Source organism: Gobius niger, assembly GCF_951799975.1.
Source record: "Gobius niger genome assembly, chromosome: 11".
NCBI lineage: Eukaryota > Metazoa > Chordata > Actinopteri > Gobiiformes > Gobiidae > Gobius > Gobius niger.
Window position 1 is genome coordinate 5720443 of NC_136862.1, and position 18911 is coordinate 5739353.

At 42.1% G+C, this 18911-nt stretch overlaps 1 protein-coding gene across 1 annotated transcript in view; it reads left to right on the forward strand.

The window, feature by feature from the left end:
* The window catches only part of zbtb16a (zinc finger and BTB domain containing 16a), a 328754-nt gene extending 312868 nt beyond the window's left edge, over positions 1-15886 (forward strand). Inside the window, exons 8-9 of the mRNA XM_079565641.1 lie at positions 5705-5875; positions 14862-15886. Coding sequence (XP_079421767.1) covers positions 5705-5875; positions 14862-15091 — 401 coding nt within the window. The 3' untranslated portion in view covers positions 15092-15886. The remainder of the gene's footprint in view (positions 1-5704; positions 5876-14861) is intronic.
* Positions 15887-18911: the final 3025 nt, after the last annotated feature.

Consider the following 18911-nt stretch of genomic DNA (forward strand, 5'->3'; position numbering starts at 1 on the left):
TTAACCTTTTTTTTTATAAAAAAAATGTTTTTTTTACATTTTTCCTCATTTTTGTCAGGTTTTTTCCAATTTTATTATATATATATATTTTTTTTTGCAATTGTTACCCTCATTTCCCCCCACACATTTCTTGACATTGGAGAAAAACTCGATATTACACATTTAGTAATCTTCCAAACAGTAAATTCAATGTTACCGTATAATGCCCACCTTTAATGACACATTAGCCAACAATTTCACCAGAATATTCAGTATTTGAAGCAGTAACTCTTGCCTCTAGAGGCCATAAGCGCAACTGAAGGTGTCTTAGCAAGTTGCAATTTTTTTACTCATTAATTGTCCGTGATAGTAAATACTACGCTGCCATAAAAGGCGAGGGGACAGAGGGATATTGTACATCCAATTATACAATGGAAATATTTTTTTTCACTTAAACTTGGCTGTAAATACTGTTTAAGTGGCGTTAGCCCGCAGTTAGCTTTGTCCGTTAGCCTGTTAGCTTCTTCTTCGTGATTCTATTAGTGTGTATTGGTCCCTCCGATTCGGTAGCAGACAAGTTGCAACTGGTTTTCTGGCCAGAGACACCAGGGGGAGAGGAAAGACCCTCCAATCATCCCATTAACACTTGTATTACCCCACTTGTATTATTAATTTAAACAAGTTACATAGTACTGCTTTAACACCATTATCTTTAAAGAGCGGGTATTGCGCCTTTTATTCAAGCAAACTAACAATAAGCTCCTCCCAGCTCCTCTCCTCTTGCTCGCCTTCGCTGCGCAGCTGTTTCAATAAAGAGGGAAGTAAACCGGGTGCTCAGGTGATTGTATTGAAGCGATGGATTTTTACTACTAGAGATCGAGAGGTTGAGAAGAGCATTTCCTGGTGATATAGGACATTAGGAGGAGCACTGCAGTGAAGAAGATTCAAAGATTAGTCAAAGATGCGCGAGTGCCAAGTGCATTTTTGATGAGGGAACAACGTTTTAACACAATCTGACTCTCTGGAGTAAGTCGATTTCGTATAATGCCCCTTTGCGGCCTTTGTGCGGCCAAAGTTACCTCATGGATCTGTGTCCCAGCTCCGAACATTTGCTTAATGTCTCTTCACTCAAAGGGGTTGCATTTCCACAACTGTTGTCGAGCCCCCATGGAAGAAATGAGGGAGTTTTTTTACTTTTCATCATAGAATTAGCACTATATTGGTGTCAGACCATGATCAGTATTAACCACAGGCTTTATGTCACCCAGATCTGTGGAAGAACAAACTCTTATTAACCATACCTTACATGTTGAATAGAGAGGCACTAATAACATCGCCACCACCACTGATGTATCTTTCATAAGCGTCCGTGTAAATTATCCAAACAAGCGGCTTACAGTACGGGCATGGCAAAAAAAGAACCCAATGAAATATGCAAGACAGAAAGCGAAATTGTCTCTTAACAGCGGGGGCCATATAACGAGAAACGCAATTTATTCCGCGGCACGTCTCGGCTCCGGACAGCCCCGGTAATGAAAGGCATAGGTCATTGATGGCGAATCCAGACCTGCAGCGGCGGAGGAGAGCAACGCATTAAATATCCACAACATTATAGCGCGCGGGGGGAGTCGGGGGGGGAGGGGGTTCGAAATGACGCAAAGAGCAGCACCTTCATCAAATCGAACCGGGGCGATGCGATTAGAGTTGATGAGAGCCTCCCGCAAATCATAATATCCCCCCGATCAGCGACTGGTGAATATCCATTAGACGGTAGGGCCCGTGGGGGGTTGGGGGTTGGGGGGGGGACGTGGCCCGGGCTCCGGCGCTCGCTGATTGACTGTGAAGGAACGCACGCTATTGTCTGGTGATGCGTGAATGAAATAAAGTCGTGTGCAGTGAGAAGGGGGTGTAATAGAGAGGTTGTTCTTTTACACCCAGTTAAAGGCACTAAACCTAATTCTGAACCTTTTCGACAAAATGTGACGAAATAGGCATTGACGTCGTCACGGGCTTCCTTAGGAGTCAGTGTGGGACAAAAAAGGGGACCCCGCCCATCGTCACATACTTTTACAACATACTTTTATGGAGCAAAAAGAAAAAAGAAAAAGAAAGGCAGGTATGAGGCCTTTAAGACAAAAATGTGCCAAATTTAATGTAAAAAGTTGCACAATTTTACGAGGTTTTTAAATTGTTTTGTGATTGTGAGCAAGACATTCGCCCCCTCGCCTGTACAGATTGGCAGCCTTGTGTCATTCAGTCGACTCCAGGGCAGCTGTGACTACAATAGATACACACAGCAACGCTTCTGTATCTTGTTTCTGTTCTGAACATCCACTGTACTCATTTAAGAATTTCACGATGAACTAAAACTGCAGATTTCAAACTCTCTCTCTGCGGTATAGATACAGATGGCAACGCATCATAGAAGGGGGCGTGGCCTGGCCGAGGGGGAAGAAAACCTCTCACAGGAATCACAATGTTTCCCCCTTTTAGCCGTTTTCTGGCGGACTATAAACATATTTATTATCACACACTAATAAAGTCAAGCCAATCAAATGTGAACTGCCTGAGGAAGTACTTAAAAGGCCAAGCCAACGTGTTTCGACCACCAGGACTTCATCAGGGCGTAATATATATTAAGTGAGCCATCCCTTTCCCAAGAGCACCCGTGCAAACTCTTGGAATACATTGGGAGCAATCAGTCATATTGCTGTTTCTACAAAGTCGAGCCAAAATCGGGTCCATGTGGATGTTTTTTACAGAATATTGTTCAGTAGAAGTGACAAACAGCACCTATTGCTAATGTTAGCATATGTAGCATGAAGCTAATATTAGATTCCTGGTTATCATCGTCCGTTTTTTTAAGCATTTATGAGCTGTTGAACCACTTTGCTCCTCTCCATGTCTTTATTTAGTAGAAAAATATATAAATAATTGAGCGTTTGCTAAAGTAATGGTGCAGAAATGGAAGAAGGTTCACGGGCACAGGAAGTGACAGGAAGTTGAGAGCATTTCAATAACTGTTGCTGTAACGCCATAATATACCAATGGGGATTTTTTTTTCGTATATAAAATATCTTTTCCCAAAGATATATTTTTTTCTGAAAGGACAAGATCGCGAATACAAGCGGCCGAAATGAGTTTCCTTCACAGGGTGGCTGGGCGCACCCTCCGAGATCGGGTGAGGAGCTCAGTTACCCGGGAGGAGCTCGGAGTAGAGTCGCTGCTCCTTCACGTCGAAAGGAGCAGCTGAGGTGGCTCGGGCATCTGTTCCGGATGCCTCCTGGTCGCCTCCCGCGGGAGGTGTTCCAGGCATGTCCTAGTGGGACAAGGCCTTGTGGAAGGCCCAGGACACGGTGGTGGGACTATGTCTCCGAGCTGGCCTGGTGTCGCCTCGGGGTCCCCCCAGAACAGCTGGAGGAGGTGTGTGTGGATCGGGAAGTTTGGGCATCTCTGCTGAGACTGCTGCCCCCGCGACCCGGCCCCGGATAAAGCGGAAGAAAATGGATGGATGGATTTTTTTTTTCGTATATAAAATATCTTTTCCCAACTTTTATTCATTGACTTGCCACTTAAAGGAACAGGCCACCATTTTTCCATACTGAGATATGTTCTTACCTGAGCTTAGACGAGTTGATGCGTACCTGTCTGGTCTTTGTGCCCATGGAAGAGCTTGGTCGCATCAAACTTCACCCCCATTTGGAGCTATAGGAATACACTGGGAGAGGCCATATGCTAACAACATCTTTTGGAACATATCTCAGTAAAATAGTGGCCTGTTCCTTTAACTGACATAAGTTGATAATACTTACCACAGATATTATCCATCATATTCCAACATAATCATTTTTTATCTACATTAGTCCTGATTGGATCTTTGTCTAGGCCTTTGGGTGTTTGGAAGGTGAAATATTTTACAATGTGGTACTTGGTGTATCACAAAACATCATATATTATTAAAGAAACCTGCACTTTTTCCTTTCAATGCTATGTTTATGTCAATTTGTTGGTTCAGATAGAGTGGTTCATGTATAGTGTTTAATAAAATGGCTTTGTTTGATTGATCCAAACAATAGTCACAGATTAGTAATTGTAAGCAAGACTAAAGGGCATTCGTTAAATCAACTCACTTTCCCTCAAAGGCCTTCCATGTTTGCATAGCTACAGAAAACCGCAATCATTTCCCCCGCTCTTGGACTTATTCCCATTTGCACAAACACAAATCCTAACCAGTGGCCCGTCTGCGCCTCCCCTCTCCTTTTTAGATCTACTGAGCGTTTCTGGCGCGGCGCTCGCTGAATTCCAATGCGCGCCTTTTTGAATAACCGCCTTGTTTGCTATTCCCCACCGCGCGCCGCGTACGTCGGGGCCTCGCAATACGTCGCGGGATGGCAAGGTTAGCTCATTATCCGCGGCTCGCCACATCCGTCATATCATCTATTAATGCGCGGTCAATAATGCATCTTGTGTCCAGTCAACATCCGTGACATGACAATCAGTTAGCCACGCGCGCAAAGGCAAAACAAACGGCGCGGTGATTTGTAAAGACAGCGGACAAGACGGATTAGGATGTCGGCGTATTGTGGCGCTGTTAAATGGCCGGCCCGGCCCATTGTTCCCGTGGCAGTCGATCACTGAAGGCATCCATTCAACTGTATTGGACAGGTATGAGGTTTGAGCCGTGTCCCCTTCGATTGAACTTGATGGGGTTCTCAAATGGTGGGTCGGGGTCGGAAGACGGGTCGATTTTTGGCAGGTTGGATGGTTTTAAAGTAGGAGTACAGCTCCTGTCAAGCTAAATCTATTTTTATGTATAAACAGTGGTAGAAAAGTAGCAATTGAATGGGAACATTAAGATCTGAAAAGGCATTAAAAAGCATTACATACAAATATAAATGGCTATTAAATACATCATTCATCATTTAGCATTTTTCTTTGACACAACATCTTAAAATTTGCTCTTAAATTCATTTAAATATCGTCGTAGATATAAAATTTTAGATTGATTTCATGCCCCTACCGGAACTGCCACCATAACGTGGTGGAGGGGTTTGAGCGCCCGAATGACCTTACCAGGTGCTTCGTGCCCCTGGTAGGGTCTTCGATGGTAAAACAGGTCCTCGTGACAGGTCAGACAAAGAGCGGTTCAGAAGCCTCTTATGAGAGACCAACAGGCCGGTTTGAACCATGAGGCCGCCCTTCTGTGGACTCACCACCTGCAGGAGGAGCCATAAGGGGCTGGTGCAATGTGACCCTGAAACGGAAAAGTGGAAGAAGAATGGATGAATGGATGGAGATTGATTTTATCTTCCATGTATATGACCCTGAAGCAGGGTGCATTGAAATAGTGTGTGTTAATTAAAGATACACTATTGAGTTTTTTTGTATCCATACAGTCTATAAGAAATATTTTCTGTGCTTTTTCTAAAGGGGCCAAATCATCACAAACCAATTTGTTTTATTTAAGCGTACAAACATCTTGTATCGTTTCCTCAAAACATATGTGAAGTTGTATTTATTATTATTTTTATTTCACCTGCTTGTGAACTCCTCCAATGTTCTCCAAGTCCTCACATCTGTACTGGTCTTGTTCAATCAATTCCGCAATCTGGAAATAGCTGCACACTTTTCCCTCACGTATGTAAAATGTCACGACTCAAAGGTTCCCTATAAGAGAACACGTGTCTGTCATGAACTCACCGTAGCTGTTTTTCTTCTGCCGCAGCGGGAGACCATCCGTACGAGTGCGAGTTCTGCGGGAGCTGTTTCCGAGACGAGAGCACACTGAAGGGCCACAAGCGCATCCACACCGGCGAGAAGCCCTACGAATGTAACGGCTGCGGGAAGAAGTTCAGCCTCAAGCACCAGCTGGAGACCCACTACCGCGTGCACACAGGTACGGCAACAGTTGTTTTTGTCATAAAGTCCGGCCTTTGGCTCTACAATCTAAGACCTTCTTTCTGATGTTTGGATTATGTTTTGATGCGTCAAATATTAATCATAAAGACCCACTGCCAAAAATAAGCCTTAAAAATAAGTGACTATAGGTGTGGAGGTGGAGTTGCATACAAAAAAAGGTGCACAATAGATGCAAAAAACCTCAAATTCAGCAGTTCCTCGGTGAGTACATGGATAAAAGTATGTCTGACCACAAAAAAGTGGCTCATATGTGTCTCTTATACTGTAGTCTATAATCAACAATGTGCAGCCTCCCCTTTAATAGAACAAAAGGGAACCCGTCAAGTATGCCCCACATCACTAAACCTTTTTTAATCTTTTCAATTATCTTAATGTTTATGGCTTATGTAATTACAAATATTAAATGGACATTTTATATGGACGTTGGAACCAACTCAACGCCTATCTCACCAATAAAACCGACTGTGTGGATTGTTAGCATCTCCAACACCGAGGCTTAAGGAGGCAGTTAAAGCCCAGAAATCCGACTGTAGCGCGGCGCGGCGAGATGGATTTTTCTGTTGCCGTGATACAGTAGACAAACGCGGGCTCCTATTGATCCGTGTATATTTAGAGCCCCATAAAGACGTAGTGATAAGTCAGCGGCCTAAGAATTAAAAAAAAAAAAAAAAAAACACAGCTGGCCACCCTTCGCAGCAACATCACACAGAGAAAATGGTGGGTTACTTTAAAATAGATTACATGCATCATCATTATTAGTACGTTTTTACTTCCAGCATTTCAAAGTCACATTAAATAAGCCCCTGGATTCATGGTGTTTTTGCAGATCCTCACATTCGATACCCACACTGTAAGCCTTTGGAATGAATGAAGTGACTATACACAACATGTACTTCAGACTCTTTGGTTCTCTGGCGTACGTGCAACCTTCCACTCTGTTGCTGCACTACTGAAACCAATCAATGATCCAGTTTAGTACAATAAAGCAAATACTTCGATATTCAGTTAACACAGTTGGAACAATTTGCGAAAAACAAAGACTGGGGATTGAAACGATGAATAGAAACAACATGGGCGACAGAAACATTACAAAACAGTTTGAAAAACAAAACAAATGATTGAATGAAATAAGGGAAGAAGGGAGACATTTGTATGACACCTTTCACAGAGAAGAGAGAAATGAACCTCTTAATCCCCACTTTAACCAAGTGCATTTTGTCCAGTTTGGTTTTACCCAAATCTAAAAGTTTCTCGACTGGAAATCAACAGTGTAATGCCTCATTTGAAAGACGATGTTGCCGCCTTTTTGTCACATTTTTGTCACATTTTTGTCTCTTTTATTTATTTTATTTTATTAGTTTATTTAAGTATTAAGTTTATATTAGGTTAATTAACATCACTGTAAATGTGCCAGTTTTAGCACAAACGCTAGTTTTCAACTGTAGTCTCTGGGCAAAATGTAAACAATATACAACAATAACAACAACAACAACAATATTTTTTAACCTGTAAAATGATAAAGCAATTCATTGGTACAATCTCACACACAACCTATGTTAACATTCGACGCGAACACTACACCAAGGAGCATGAATTCCTGATTCCTGAAAAAAAAAAAAACTGAGTAAGTCTCTAACCCATTCCTGTGTGGAGATATGGATTTTTAAAGAAATCACTCCAGCCACTAGGGGGCAGCTTAAATTTAAAAAAGGAAAGAATTCCACACGTGTCCAGCAGAGGGCACTGACATAATAAGAGATCAGCATATAAACAGTATATTATAGCCACGTGGTAAATGGTCAGTCTGTCCCAGGGCGCCTGTGGCTTCAATAGTCACTTACTGCCATTGAATGTGGAGTGAATGAATAATGACTATATGTAGCACTTTGAGAAACATGTGACACAGGCTGATAAATGTGTGATGTTATTATTTATGAGGCCACAGTCTTTTACAATATATGTGGCCCGCACACAGGCAGAATTACACTGGCAGCACAAAAGCAGCAAGAATTAAATACATTAATGTACACATCATGCTTTTTTCCTTGCTTTTTTGTCCCTTTTTTGTTGTGTTTTTGTCACGTGTCACTTTTCATCCTCATTTTTGTCGCTTCTCTTTTTTTTTAAGCTTTTAGATTTCAGTAAAACGGGAGAAAATGTGCCCGGTTCAGGTGGGGGTTAGGAGGTTAAAAGGCGACACTGTGCAGCAATTTCTCTTGCCTCACAGCAGCAAGGTCCCGCAAGGTTTAAGTCCCGGTGGGATTTCCATTGGTTCCCCTTTTCACAAATAATACGTTCTGTAAAAGAGATTTCCCTCTGGGCCCAGGTTTCCCCTGATGTAAAAAAAAAAACAATCTTTAATCTCAGCGGGACTGTCTTGGTCAAATTAAATAAATAAAAAGACGACAGAGGACCGCACATGTCACGCGATGCCAGGGTCCAGTGAGCTAAAGAATATCAAGATCTTAATCCAAGTCAAAAAACTAATCAAGATAATCCTTCTAAATGCAGGATACTACAGTCCCCAACATGGCAGCGCTCCAAGCTTTCCGCTCAGAGCTACTTTTCCTGCCTCCCCTCTCGCATTCAATAAGCCAGATGTTAAGCCGCACTATCAAGAAGGCGCCACGTCCAATAATTGACCCCCCCTCCTCCTGCCCCCTCCACGCCACGGCAAACCGACTCCGCCATTGTGCTCCATAGAGTTAAGCCCGAGATAACAAGAGGCAAGTGACAAGCTCGCGCTCGAAAGGCCACCCCGCACAAAAGACACCTGCCTGATGAATAATCGACATTAACCATGCGCCCCCCCGACCCGCGTCCCAAATGCCAATCCCGGATCAATACGCCGCCTCTATTTGCAATTCATTATTAGCCCGTTATTCAACCTGTTTACAGTGTGAGATATCAATATGGCCGCCGCGCCGTGGACGAGCTTCCTGACCCTCTTTGTTCTGCCCTTTCACTCAAATAAGCCGGTCATTGTGGCGCAATGACCGGCTTCTAATGCAGGGTTTTAAAAAGGCAAATGTGAATATGCAAAACAAATCAAAACCCCCAATGTGCAGCAGAGTTCTCTCCTGTGATACATTTAGCAAAAACTAGTCGGTAAATAAATTACAGTTTCCTGATGTGTAAGTGAAATTATCAGCCAATGGAATAGTTATTTATAATAGACAACATTTTACTGCACAGGAAAATATGATGAAATATCAGGGGCCGATCCGATACATATCACGATACCCAGGGGCCGATCCGATACATATCACGATCCGATACATATCACGATGCCCAGGGGCCGATCCGATACATATCACGATACCCAGGGGCCGATCCGATACATATCACGATCCGATACATATCACGATACCCAGGGGCCTATTGTGATACAATACGTAATTATAACAAGTGATATGTTTACCTTAAAATGTGTTAAAAGTCATGTGTTAAAGTTAATAAACCAAATGCCATTTGACTTTTACTGAAGTGTTTAGATCGAAAAGTGCATTAACACAGAATGTAACAAAGTGCTGTAAGTGTTACGGGGAAACGGTGTGAGATAAAAATGCCTCCAAACACAAGTATTGAAAGTATTGCGATACTTGATAAAGTATCAATCACCAAGTATTGCAATCCAAGTCCGATCCGCTATTTTGTCCCAGCCCTATTAAATATATGACTTAAAGGGACTAGATATAAGTTTACATTTCTATACTCGCTGCTGCCACCTCTGGTCATACGTGTAACTGCAGCTTCTATTTTAAGCTCGTGCATGACGGAGCTTCTGACCTGAAGTAACAACTTTCTGAGTGACAGTGCAGGATTTTAGAGGCAGTTGTGGTGAACAGGTCTGAGCTCTACATTCTACACATTAGGACATGGCTGGAACATGTCGGGGGAAGAAAATACATACTTTAAATATTTTTAAACTCCGTCTAGAACCTTTCAAAATGAGATCATAAAATAAATTTTTCTCTAAAAATAGAAGAAAAAATCTTACTCTAATGGTAGATTTTTTTAGTCAGAAGCACTTTTCATATTGTACACATACTGCCATATGCGATTCATTTTTGTAATGTGTAACATTTAGTCATGTGACGCTCATGACCGATCGGCTGTTTTGAGGTGAATTGTGAAAAGAGACGGGCCTCTTTTTCAGTCAGTTTTAACCAGAACTCCCCCAAACGAGCACAAGAATTAGCCTAACACTGGAGCAGGCCACACAGCTGAGAGCTTTTTACACTAAAGTCAAAGCTAAAAGCAATAAAAATGATTTGAGCCTCTTTTTATTAGTTGTGGCACAACATGTTTTTCAAAGCGTAAATATCAGTCCCATTGTAATTTGAATAAAAAAGTGGCATTGCATCTTAGATATTGTGAGTTGTGAGCCAGAGGGCTGGTCTTATTAAAATGTTTTATTAAAAAGAGCCAATCTTTTGAACGGCAATTCTGATTTAAAAAAGTGGAAAAAATGACTCTAGTACTCAAATCAGTCAGATCATCTTATTCTAAGAAAATGTAGCTTATTTTTTTATTTGTTTTTGCAATTATCTTATCACAAGCATCAAAAAACTGTGTCCTTATTCAATGGCTTTATCACTTTTATTAAAAAAAAATCTCAATCTTCAGACTAATGTGGCGCCCTTGCCCGTCCTTGAATGTAACCTATTTATATTTTCCCTTGAACAAAGCCACGACCCTCTAGCGCCCCCTTAGGTCAGGGTTAACCACGCGCGTCACACAGTGGAGGCATTTTTGGGGAGGGGGGGGGATTTGGAGGGGTTGAGAGCAAGTGGCGGGCCAGATCACTTCCGACAGCTCATTTCAAATGCCATCGCGAAAGGTCGGCATTTACATGTCTAATTTGCGGCTGCCAGGCTGGAGCGCACTCGCCGGATTATTCGCCGCCATCACTCAAATCACGAGCACGATTAGGGGCGGCTTCTGTCGCCGAGCGGGAAATGGGGGGCTCTTCAAGGCGACAATGCAACATGCCCTTTAAACGCTCGCAGAGTGGTGTTGTGGTAAAAACTGTCTTCAAAGTTTGATCGGAAATGTTCTGTGTTTTCTGGAAGGGGCGTCAAGAAAAAGTGTGTTTATGTAGAGCAACTGTAGGGGAATAAATAGTTTATTTTGATGATATGTTATGTTAACACTCTACTACTGTATATGCTTAGAAAAATATGATGTGGAACCGTCTAAAAAACTCATAAATGTAAAGAAAAGGAAAGTTGGGGAAGAGTTTTGACCCCGGCTCAACCTTTAAAATTTCATAAACTTGTCAATATGATTCAGTTCAGCTGTTTGTCCAGTTCATTTTGATGGCATCACTAGAACCTAAACAATTCCTTTTAGGTACACATATTTTTTTTACTCATCAGTTTCGTTAGTGTCGTCTCAGGCCTCGATCCTTTTTTTCCCAGTATTATTTGACATTTATTTATTTCAAGAGAGATGAGATGAATCATCTCGTTTTTCAGGGAGTCCTCGAATTCAAATTGACAACAACAAAAAGGTAGCAGTTCAAACGTTACATTACATAACACAACAATAAACACAACAGACACATAAACACACATACGCACCCACACTTATACCAGCTCTCAGCATTCAATCAACCCTCCAATCATGTTACTGAGAGAAAATATCTATATAAATAAACATATACTTAGACATACAGGAGCTCGTCATATAATTAGAATATCACTTCCGTTATTCAACTTAAACTGTGAAACTAATATATGATAGACTCATTACAAGCAACGTGAGATATGTGTAGCCTTTATTAATGATTTTAATTATTATGGCTCAGCTTGTAAAAAACCCAAATTAAAGAACAGGCCACCGTTATGTTCTTACCTGAGCTTAGACGAGTTGATTCGTACCCGTCTGGTCTTTGTGCCCGTGGAAGAGTTTGGTCGCTTCTAACTTCACCCCCGTTTGGAGCTATAGGAATATATTGGGAGAGGCCAAATGCTAACAACATCTTTGGTCTTTGTGCGTGACTGAGGGCACATATAAAGACCAGTCAGGTACACATCAACTCGTCTAAGCTCAGGTAAGAACATATCTCAGTGTGGAAAAACGGTGGCCTGTTCCTTTAAAAATCTCATAGAACTAGAATATTTTGAAAATGGACTGTAAGCCAAATAAAGGCTTGATATGTCACTTTGCGTGTAAAGAGTCTATATCATTGGTTTCACATTTTAATATTCATTATATGACAAGTACCTGTACATTTATACATACATGCACATACATATGCACACAGAAATATACATATACATACATAAGGTACTTTCAGTATATAATGGAAGAGCCTGTACATAGATGAGCAACATACATTTGATTTGCTCAGCTGCACTAAAAAGAACAAAAATAAAGTCACCAATGAACTTGATGCCATAGCAGTTATAGAACAAAGTAAAACATGAGAAGATCAATGCGAGAAACATTTATCTTGCTCCAAGTCCAGACGTCTCATTTGCACCAACTAATAGTGAGTGGTTGCACAGATTGGCCGCCGCACTTCTGTCAGTCTGCGCAGGGCAGGACAGCTCTATCTGCACCATGGATAGAATGAATAACACAATGTAAAGCGTCTTTGAGTGTCCTAAAAAGTGCTATATGAAACCAAAGCATTCTCATGACTTAAAGCACGGGTAGTTTTGCATCGCCTTAACTCCATCGCACTGTGACTTGAATCCTAACACTTCTACCTTGTCACTTGTATAATATGCAAAACGGGACCGAACAGACTGTCACACAGAGTCAATTGAGTGTCTTCCTGCAACTATAAATGCTCTCGAAATATGAAATGGCCTCCTATAGAGATAAGTTCTTTGACCACACTGACAATCCCACGCTCGCCGCTGATATTTAGCAGTCAAGAGCCTCCTGTCGGCGCTAATTGAAAGACCCCCAAATCTCTCCCCGTCGGGCCACACATACATTTCAGCTGCCGCTTTTATAATTGGGACGACTGCGGACGGAGTAAGCAACAAGTCGTCAAGTCCCCGTCGTCTACAGCGCCGCGGCGACTGGCAGTGCTAGGAACACAGCGCCGGCTCTCTTAAAGTCACCCCTGTTGCCTCCTATAATTGGCGGTGAGTACAAAAAAGAGGGCTGGCAGTGGAGGGAAACCGTTCACCTCGGAGACACAATGTCAACGCCAGCGTCCAGAGCTCCCAGACAGCGACGCGCGAAATGATGGTCTAATTATGGCCGGGCTAAAGGGAATACAAATCAGCCTGCTAAGTCATTATCGCCACCACGACTGTCTTTATCATAATAAATAGGCGTAGAGCGGCGGCGAGAGGCAGCAGACGGGCACTTTGTTTGTTACTGGCGAGACGCTTGAGGACTTGCAAGCGTCGCGCTGCTGCTCGGAGGATGTATTGTAGGGTACACATGCTAAGGAGTGCAGCGCGGGTTATGTTTGCGTTGAAAAATGTCAGTGTTAAGAGCGAAACTAAAACCCAACGAGGGAGACTGGCAGGAGCGACCCGGAGCTTTGTCTAATTGGAGGCTCAGGTCATAAGAGATACTTTTTGGGCGAATCAAATGGGGGGAAGGCATTTTACATATGACTAAGAAAGGACTGGATGAGCAGAAAACACAAATATTTTAATGAAATACTCATTTTGTGAATGTATTTGGGGGGGCTGCAGCTTTAGATTCGGGGGACCAACCTGTCTCCAGTGCTTGAATGAGAGACTTCCTGAGAAAAAAAAAAGGTTGGGACTGGTTGCCAACCTTTTTTGTTTAGACAGTTAAGGCACACTTTGTAACATTTTGGACTATACTGTTTCCATCAGTACAAAACATGCTCCTAATGACCATATCAATACAGAAAATGCTGTTACTGCAGTGGGTAATCAAAGAATGGATTTGGATGAGAACCTATAACCTGTTTAAATCTCAAATTCGGCTGTCTGAGGAGAGCTGAGCCGCTCACAGAAAAGGCTCATGTTTGTTTGTACATTTATGAGGGGTGACTTTAATCTCTTAACCCCCACCTGAACCAGTAAAACCAATTTACGCAAATCTAAAAGAAGAAGAAGAAGAAGATCTTTATTTATAAAAGCTTCTTGCCCCTCCTGGAACCGCCACCTTAACGTGGTGGAGGGGTTTGAGCACCCGAATGATCCTGGGAGCTCTGTTGTCGGGGGCTTCGTGCCCCTGTAGGGTCTCCCAAGGCAAACAGGTCCTAGGTGACGGGTCAGACAAAGAGCGGTTCAGAAGCCCCTTATGACCTAACCCCCGTAGACCGACCACCTGCAGGAGGAGCCATAAGGGGCTGGTGTAATGCGATTTGGGCTGCCCCCACGACCCGGAAACGGAAAAGTGGAAGAAAATTGAAGAAAATGGATGGATGGATAAAAGCTTCTTGACAAAAGCATCAAAACGGTGACAAAACGAGACAAAAATGAGAATGAAAACGTAGCAAAAAAGTGACAAAAATGTGATCCAAAAGTGGCAATACAGGTTTTAAAATGTGACAAAAGAACAATAAAAAAGTGACAAAAAAGCGTGACAAATAAGTGATGGTAAGAATTCCAGGACAGAATCCATAAAGCCCAAGAGAAAATGGGGTTATGAGGTTTGTATATGCAATCATTTGTATTGTACCGTTGCCTGCCATACAAAACATGGCTTAGCAAAGGCTATTTTTGCAGTGGGTAATGGAAGAATGGACTCTTTAAATCTTTTGTCTGGCTGCCTTGAGCAAACATCTCCACGGAGAGAAAAGTAAAGTTACAAGGCAGAGTCGCTCACAGCAGAGAGACACATTTGTTGAATGTTTTTACTGTAGGTATTTTTAACGGTAAAATCGATCTGTAAGAAGATAAATGCTTGTATTGTATTCTTTTTTATGGGTGAAATGTTCCGTGGCGTGGCTTCAACAAGCACCCAAAGTCTAACCCCACACTCTTCCCAAATCTGCCCTTTGTCGCTTGCAGGTGAGAAGCCATTCGAGTGCAAGCTGTGCCACCAGCGATCCAGGGACTACTCGGCCATGATCAAGCACCTGCGCACCCACAACGGCGCGTCGCCCTACCAATGCACCATCTGCCTGGAGTACTGCCCCAGCCTGTCCGCCATGCAGAAGCACATGAAAGGCCACAAGCCCGAGGACGTACCCCCGGACTGGCGCATCGAGAAGACCTACCTGTACCTCTGCTACGTCTGATGGGAGGAGAGCGGTGCCAGAAGACGGAATGTAACCCGGAGGAGGGGAGGCGCAAGAGAATGGGAAGTTTTCAGAAGGAGTTTGAACAAGCAAAAGGAATGTCAGCAACAAAGAGACTTGAAAAAGGGTTTAGATTTTCAGCAGTTTAGGACGGGGGTGGTGGAGGCAGCGGGGTGTGTAGGAGGGTGCTTATATGAAAGACATTTTGGACACTTTGGAGAGAGAGTCTCCATGCATAGTTCGGATTCATCGGGTCATTCACTACATCTGCAACTGCGTTCTTCTCAGTTTCAGGTCATTTCACGCAGCTCCAGAAAAGGGAGGGTGCTGCACAGAAGTGACTGTTTGGATGCTGCTGCCGCTCGGTGCAGGACGCAGATTCTCAAGGGCTATGGAAACCTTGGCGTCGGTGTAAATGTGAATCCCAAAAAAAATGTTGTTTATTGTGTATAATCATAGTTGAGGTCACTTGACTTACTTAGTAGAGCACTGATTTGCTCTAAATGTATCCGTAATGAGGATTTTTGCCTCTCTGAAACACTTGCAACTGTTTATTGTTGCACGTCTGTTTAGATTGTATGATTTATAATTTTCGACGAGGGTTCCGCAAGGTTGCACCCTTTCATCAACACTTTTTGATTAAGTGGGGATAAATAAAAAACGTTGTAGATGACCTTTTACTAAGGTACTTTGCCTTTCAAAAATAATCTTTTTTTTTTACAAAAACTAAATAAACCAGCTTTAATGATCACTGATTTTTATCCAAACATGGCCACTATATTAGAGAAGGTAAATAGTGACATGGATAGCAATCTCAGAAATTGTTGTCAATACTTAAATTTGATTTACTAAAAATCTGAAATTTTGGTTATGTTTTCTATATTCTTACATTTGATTGATTCCCCAGAAGGAAACACCTGATATGATTCCCTTATTATTATTTCCTAATTACGTCAGCAAAATGCTACACGTTTTAAACCAACATGAAACTGTATAAAAGAGCTGATCTTCTTCGAATCCGCTGTTTTCCCAAACTTGTGCCCAATGACTGGGCCCGGATTCTTTCCAATTATAATTTCCAGCGTAGCAGCCATACCCACATGTGTAAATCCCAGCGCGCCGTGCGGGGTAGCCCTTGAGAATCCGCCGCGGAGCTCCATGGCATATGCAGTAGACGAAACCGTAGAACTGGACAGATGGGAGCACTAATGTACTTGCAAAACCAAGCACCTATTTGGTTTTGAGGGGGAGGAAAGAGATGCTGCTTTGTTCGTTGGAAAGCCTCCCCCCTTAAGTTTTTATTTGTTTTGTTTCTCGGTAGTCTTCCCTGGTCCTTCATCTCTGTCATATCACGGGCTGGAGGTGAGGTCGCCAATCTGCAAAAGCGGTTTCTCGCGAAAGAACTCAAGGCAAACCGGACTTCAGTTTTTTTTTGTTTTCAGCATTTATTTGTTCATCTATTTCCTTTAGCTCTGCGTCAGTTTATCATTATGGCTTGATTGCACAAACCGTTCACGACAACAGTCTCTGTTTGATGTCAAAGGTTATATATCCTCATCATATACACTATTTACAGGACATTAAACCCAGCCTATTCACCTGTATCAGCAATAGATAACCAGGACTGCTATTATCCAAGTACATTACCCGGATCATAATGTCCACACTAATGACGAACTACGCAAACTGACGATCACGTCGGCCGCCGCGGTTCCGCCCCATTTGAGCACATTGACACAGCGGAGGGAGCCCTGTGGAATGGGACCGGATTTCTTTTTTCTTTTTTCTTTGGCTCAGCTGCTCACCTGTAAAACTAGTGAAGCACGGTGGAGACTGTTACACAGCATTAAAATGAATGTGAAAGACTGTACGGCCGGTGCATAGACTCGCGCTTTCTAATGCATAGACCGTCAAATGCTGCCTTTCCAATGAAGACAAAACACCCGCCGCCTGCGCACAGCATATGCTCGGGCCCATGGACTAATGCAAAGATGGATGATGTTCCAGAGGTATTACAGCGACTACTGCCATTTGTAAAAGTGAAGCCGAGAAACGACTTTTCAAAGCTGCCGTTGCTCTAGTGGAAACGTATCTATGCAGTCTTCAAGGAACTGTAAAACGGCACAACTTGGCCTGCTTACCAAACACTTTATTGGCACAGCAAAAAGCCTGTCTGTATGCAACATATTAGCATAATAGCATTAGCATTGGCATGCTATTGTGCTAACTAGCTAGCGTAGCTTACTAAATTTTACATACTAAAACCTAATTTATCTAAATTTCAACTTTACACAATTAATTCGAGTGACAATTATTTAACGGCTTACATTTGTATTGCACTTTACAAGTTTGAGTTGACAAGTTCTTAAAGTGTTAAGATGAGCGCTAAAAATGTTGGTTTATATTTAGCCATAGCATAAGGCCTCTTGCCCGTGCCACCAAATAAATTACAAAAAGCCCGTCTGTATGCAACATCTTAGCATAATAGCATTAGCATTGACATGTTATTGTGCTAACTAGCTAGCGTAACTTACAAATTTTACATACTAAAACCTAATATAGCTTTAACTCTAACAATTAATTCAAGTAACAATTATATAAAGGCTTACGTTTGTATTGCGCTTAACACGATAATTAACTTGCCAACTCAAGCTTTGTTAAGATGAGAGCTAAAATGCTAATTTTTATTTAGCCATAGCATAAACTAGTCAAACGATTAGCCTCTTGTCCGTGCCACCAATATAATTACAAAAAAATCCTAGCATAATAACATCTTAGCATAATACCATTAGCGTTGACATGTTATTGAGCTAACTAGTTAGCGTAGCTTGCAAAATTTACATACTTAAACCTAAATTTAACTTTTAACTCTGACAATTCAATCATATAAAGGCTTACATTTGTATTGCACTTAACGAAGCTTGAGTTGACAAGCTAAAGTGTTAAGATGAGCACTAAAAATGCTCATTTTTATTTAGCCATAGCATAGGCTAGTCAAACGATTAGTCTCTTGCCCGATGCCACCAATGTTTACAAAAAGCCTGTCTGTATGCAACATATTAGCATAATAGCACAAGCGTTGCTATATTATTGTGCTAACTAGCTTAACTACCGTAGCTTACTAAATTTACTTACTGAAACCTAATTTAGCTAAGCTTTAACTTTGACAATTAATTGGAGTAATTATTATTTAACGGCGTAAATTTGTGTCACACTTGACAAAGCTTTAGTTGACAAGTGTTAAGATGCAAGACATAGGCTAGTTAAACATTATCCTCTAGCCTGTGCCACCATTGATTAGCAAAACAAAGTAAAGTTTACAGGAAGTAAGCGTAATGGCAATTATTATTACAGTAAATATAAACGTTGGTTCTTGACTTCACTTTTCCTAATCATTGAGCTATATTTTTGATCATTTTTGGCATTTAATTCATCATTCGATTCGTTTCGGGGAGGGGGGGGGGACTTCAGTGAAAGGCAGCATTTGTTTGTGGTCAACAACGGTTAAGTGTTTGGTACGGCGGACATTTTACAGGACTCACAAGCCGAAACTCCCGGGGACTAATCACTGATCGGACGAGCCATTGGCCAGCAGCAGCTCAGGAGGAAGAGGAGGATGAGGGGTCTTGGGGGGGTTTGTGTCGAGGGGTAAGGGGATTTAAGTCGTACAACAAGGATAAATCAACTCTTCCACTGTTCGTCCCCCGCGCTTGGTCTCCCATACGTCTCTTCTCTTTTCATTTTTGTCGTAATTTTTATCCTTGACTTTTTTGTTTTTTTGAGTTCGATCTCAACACATTGTACTTGAATTACCTCGTTT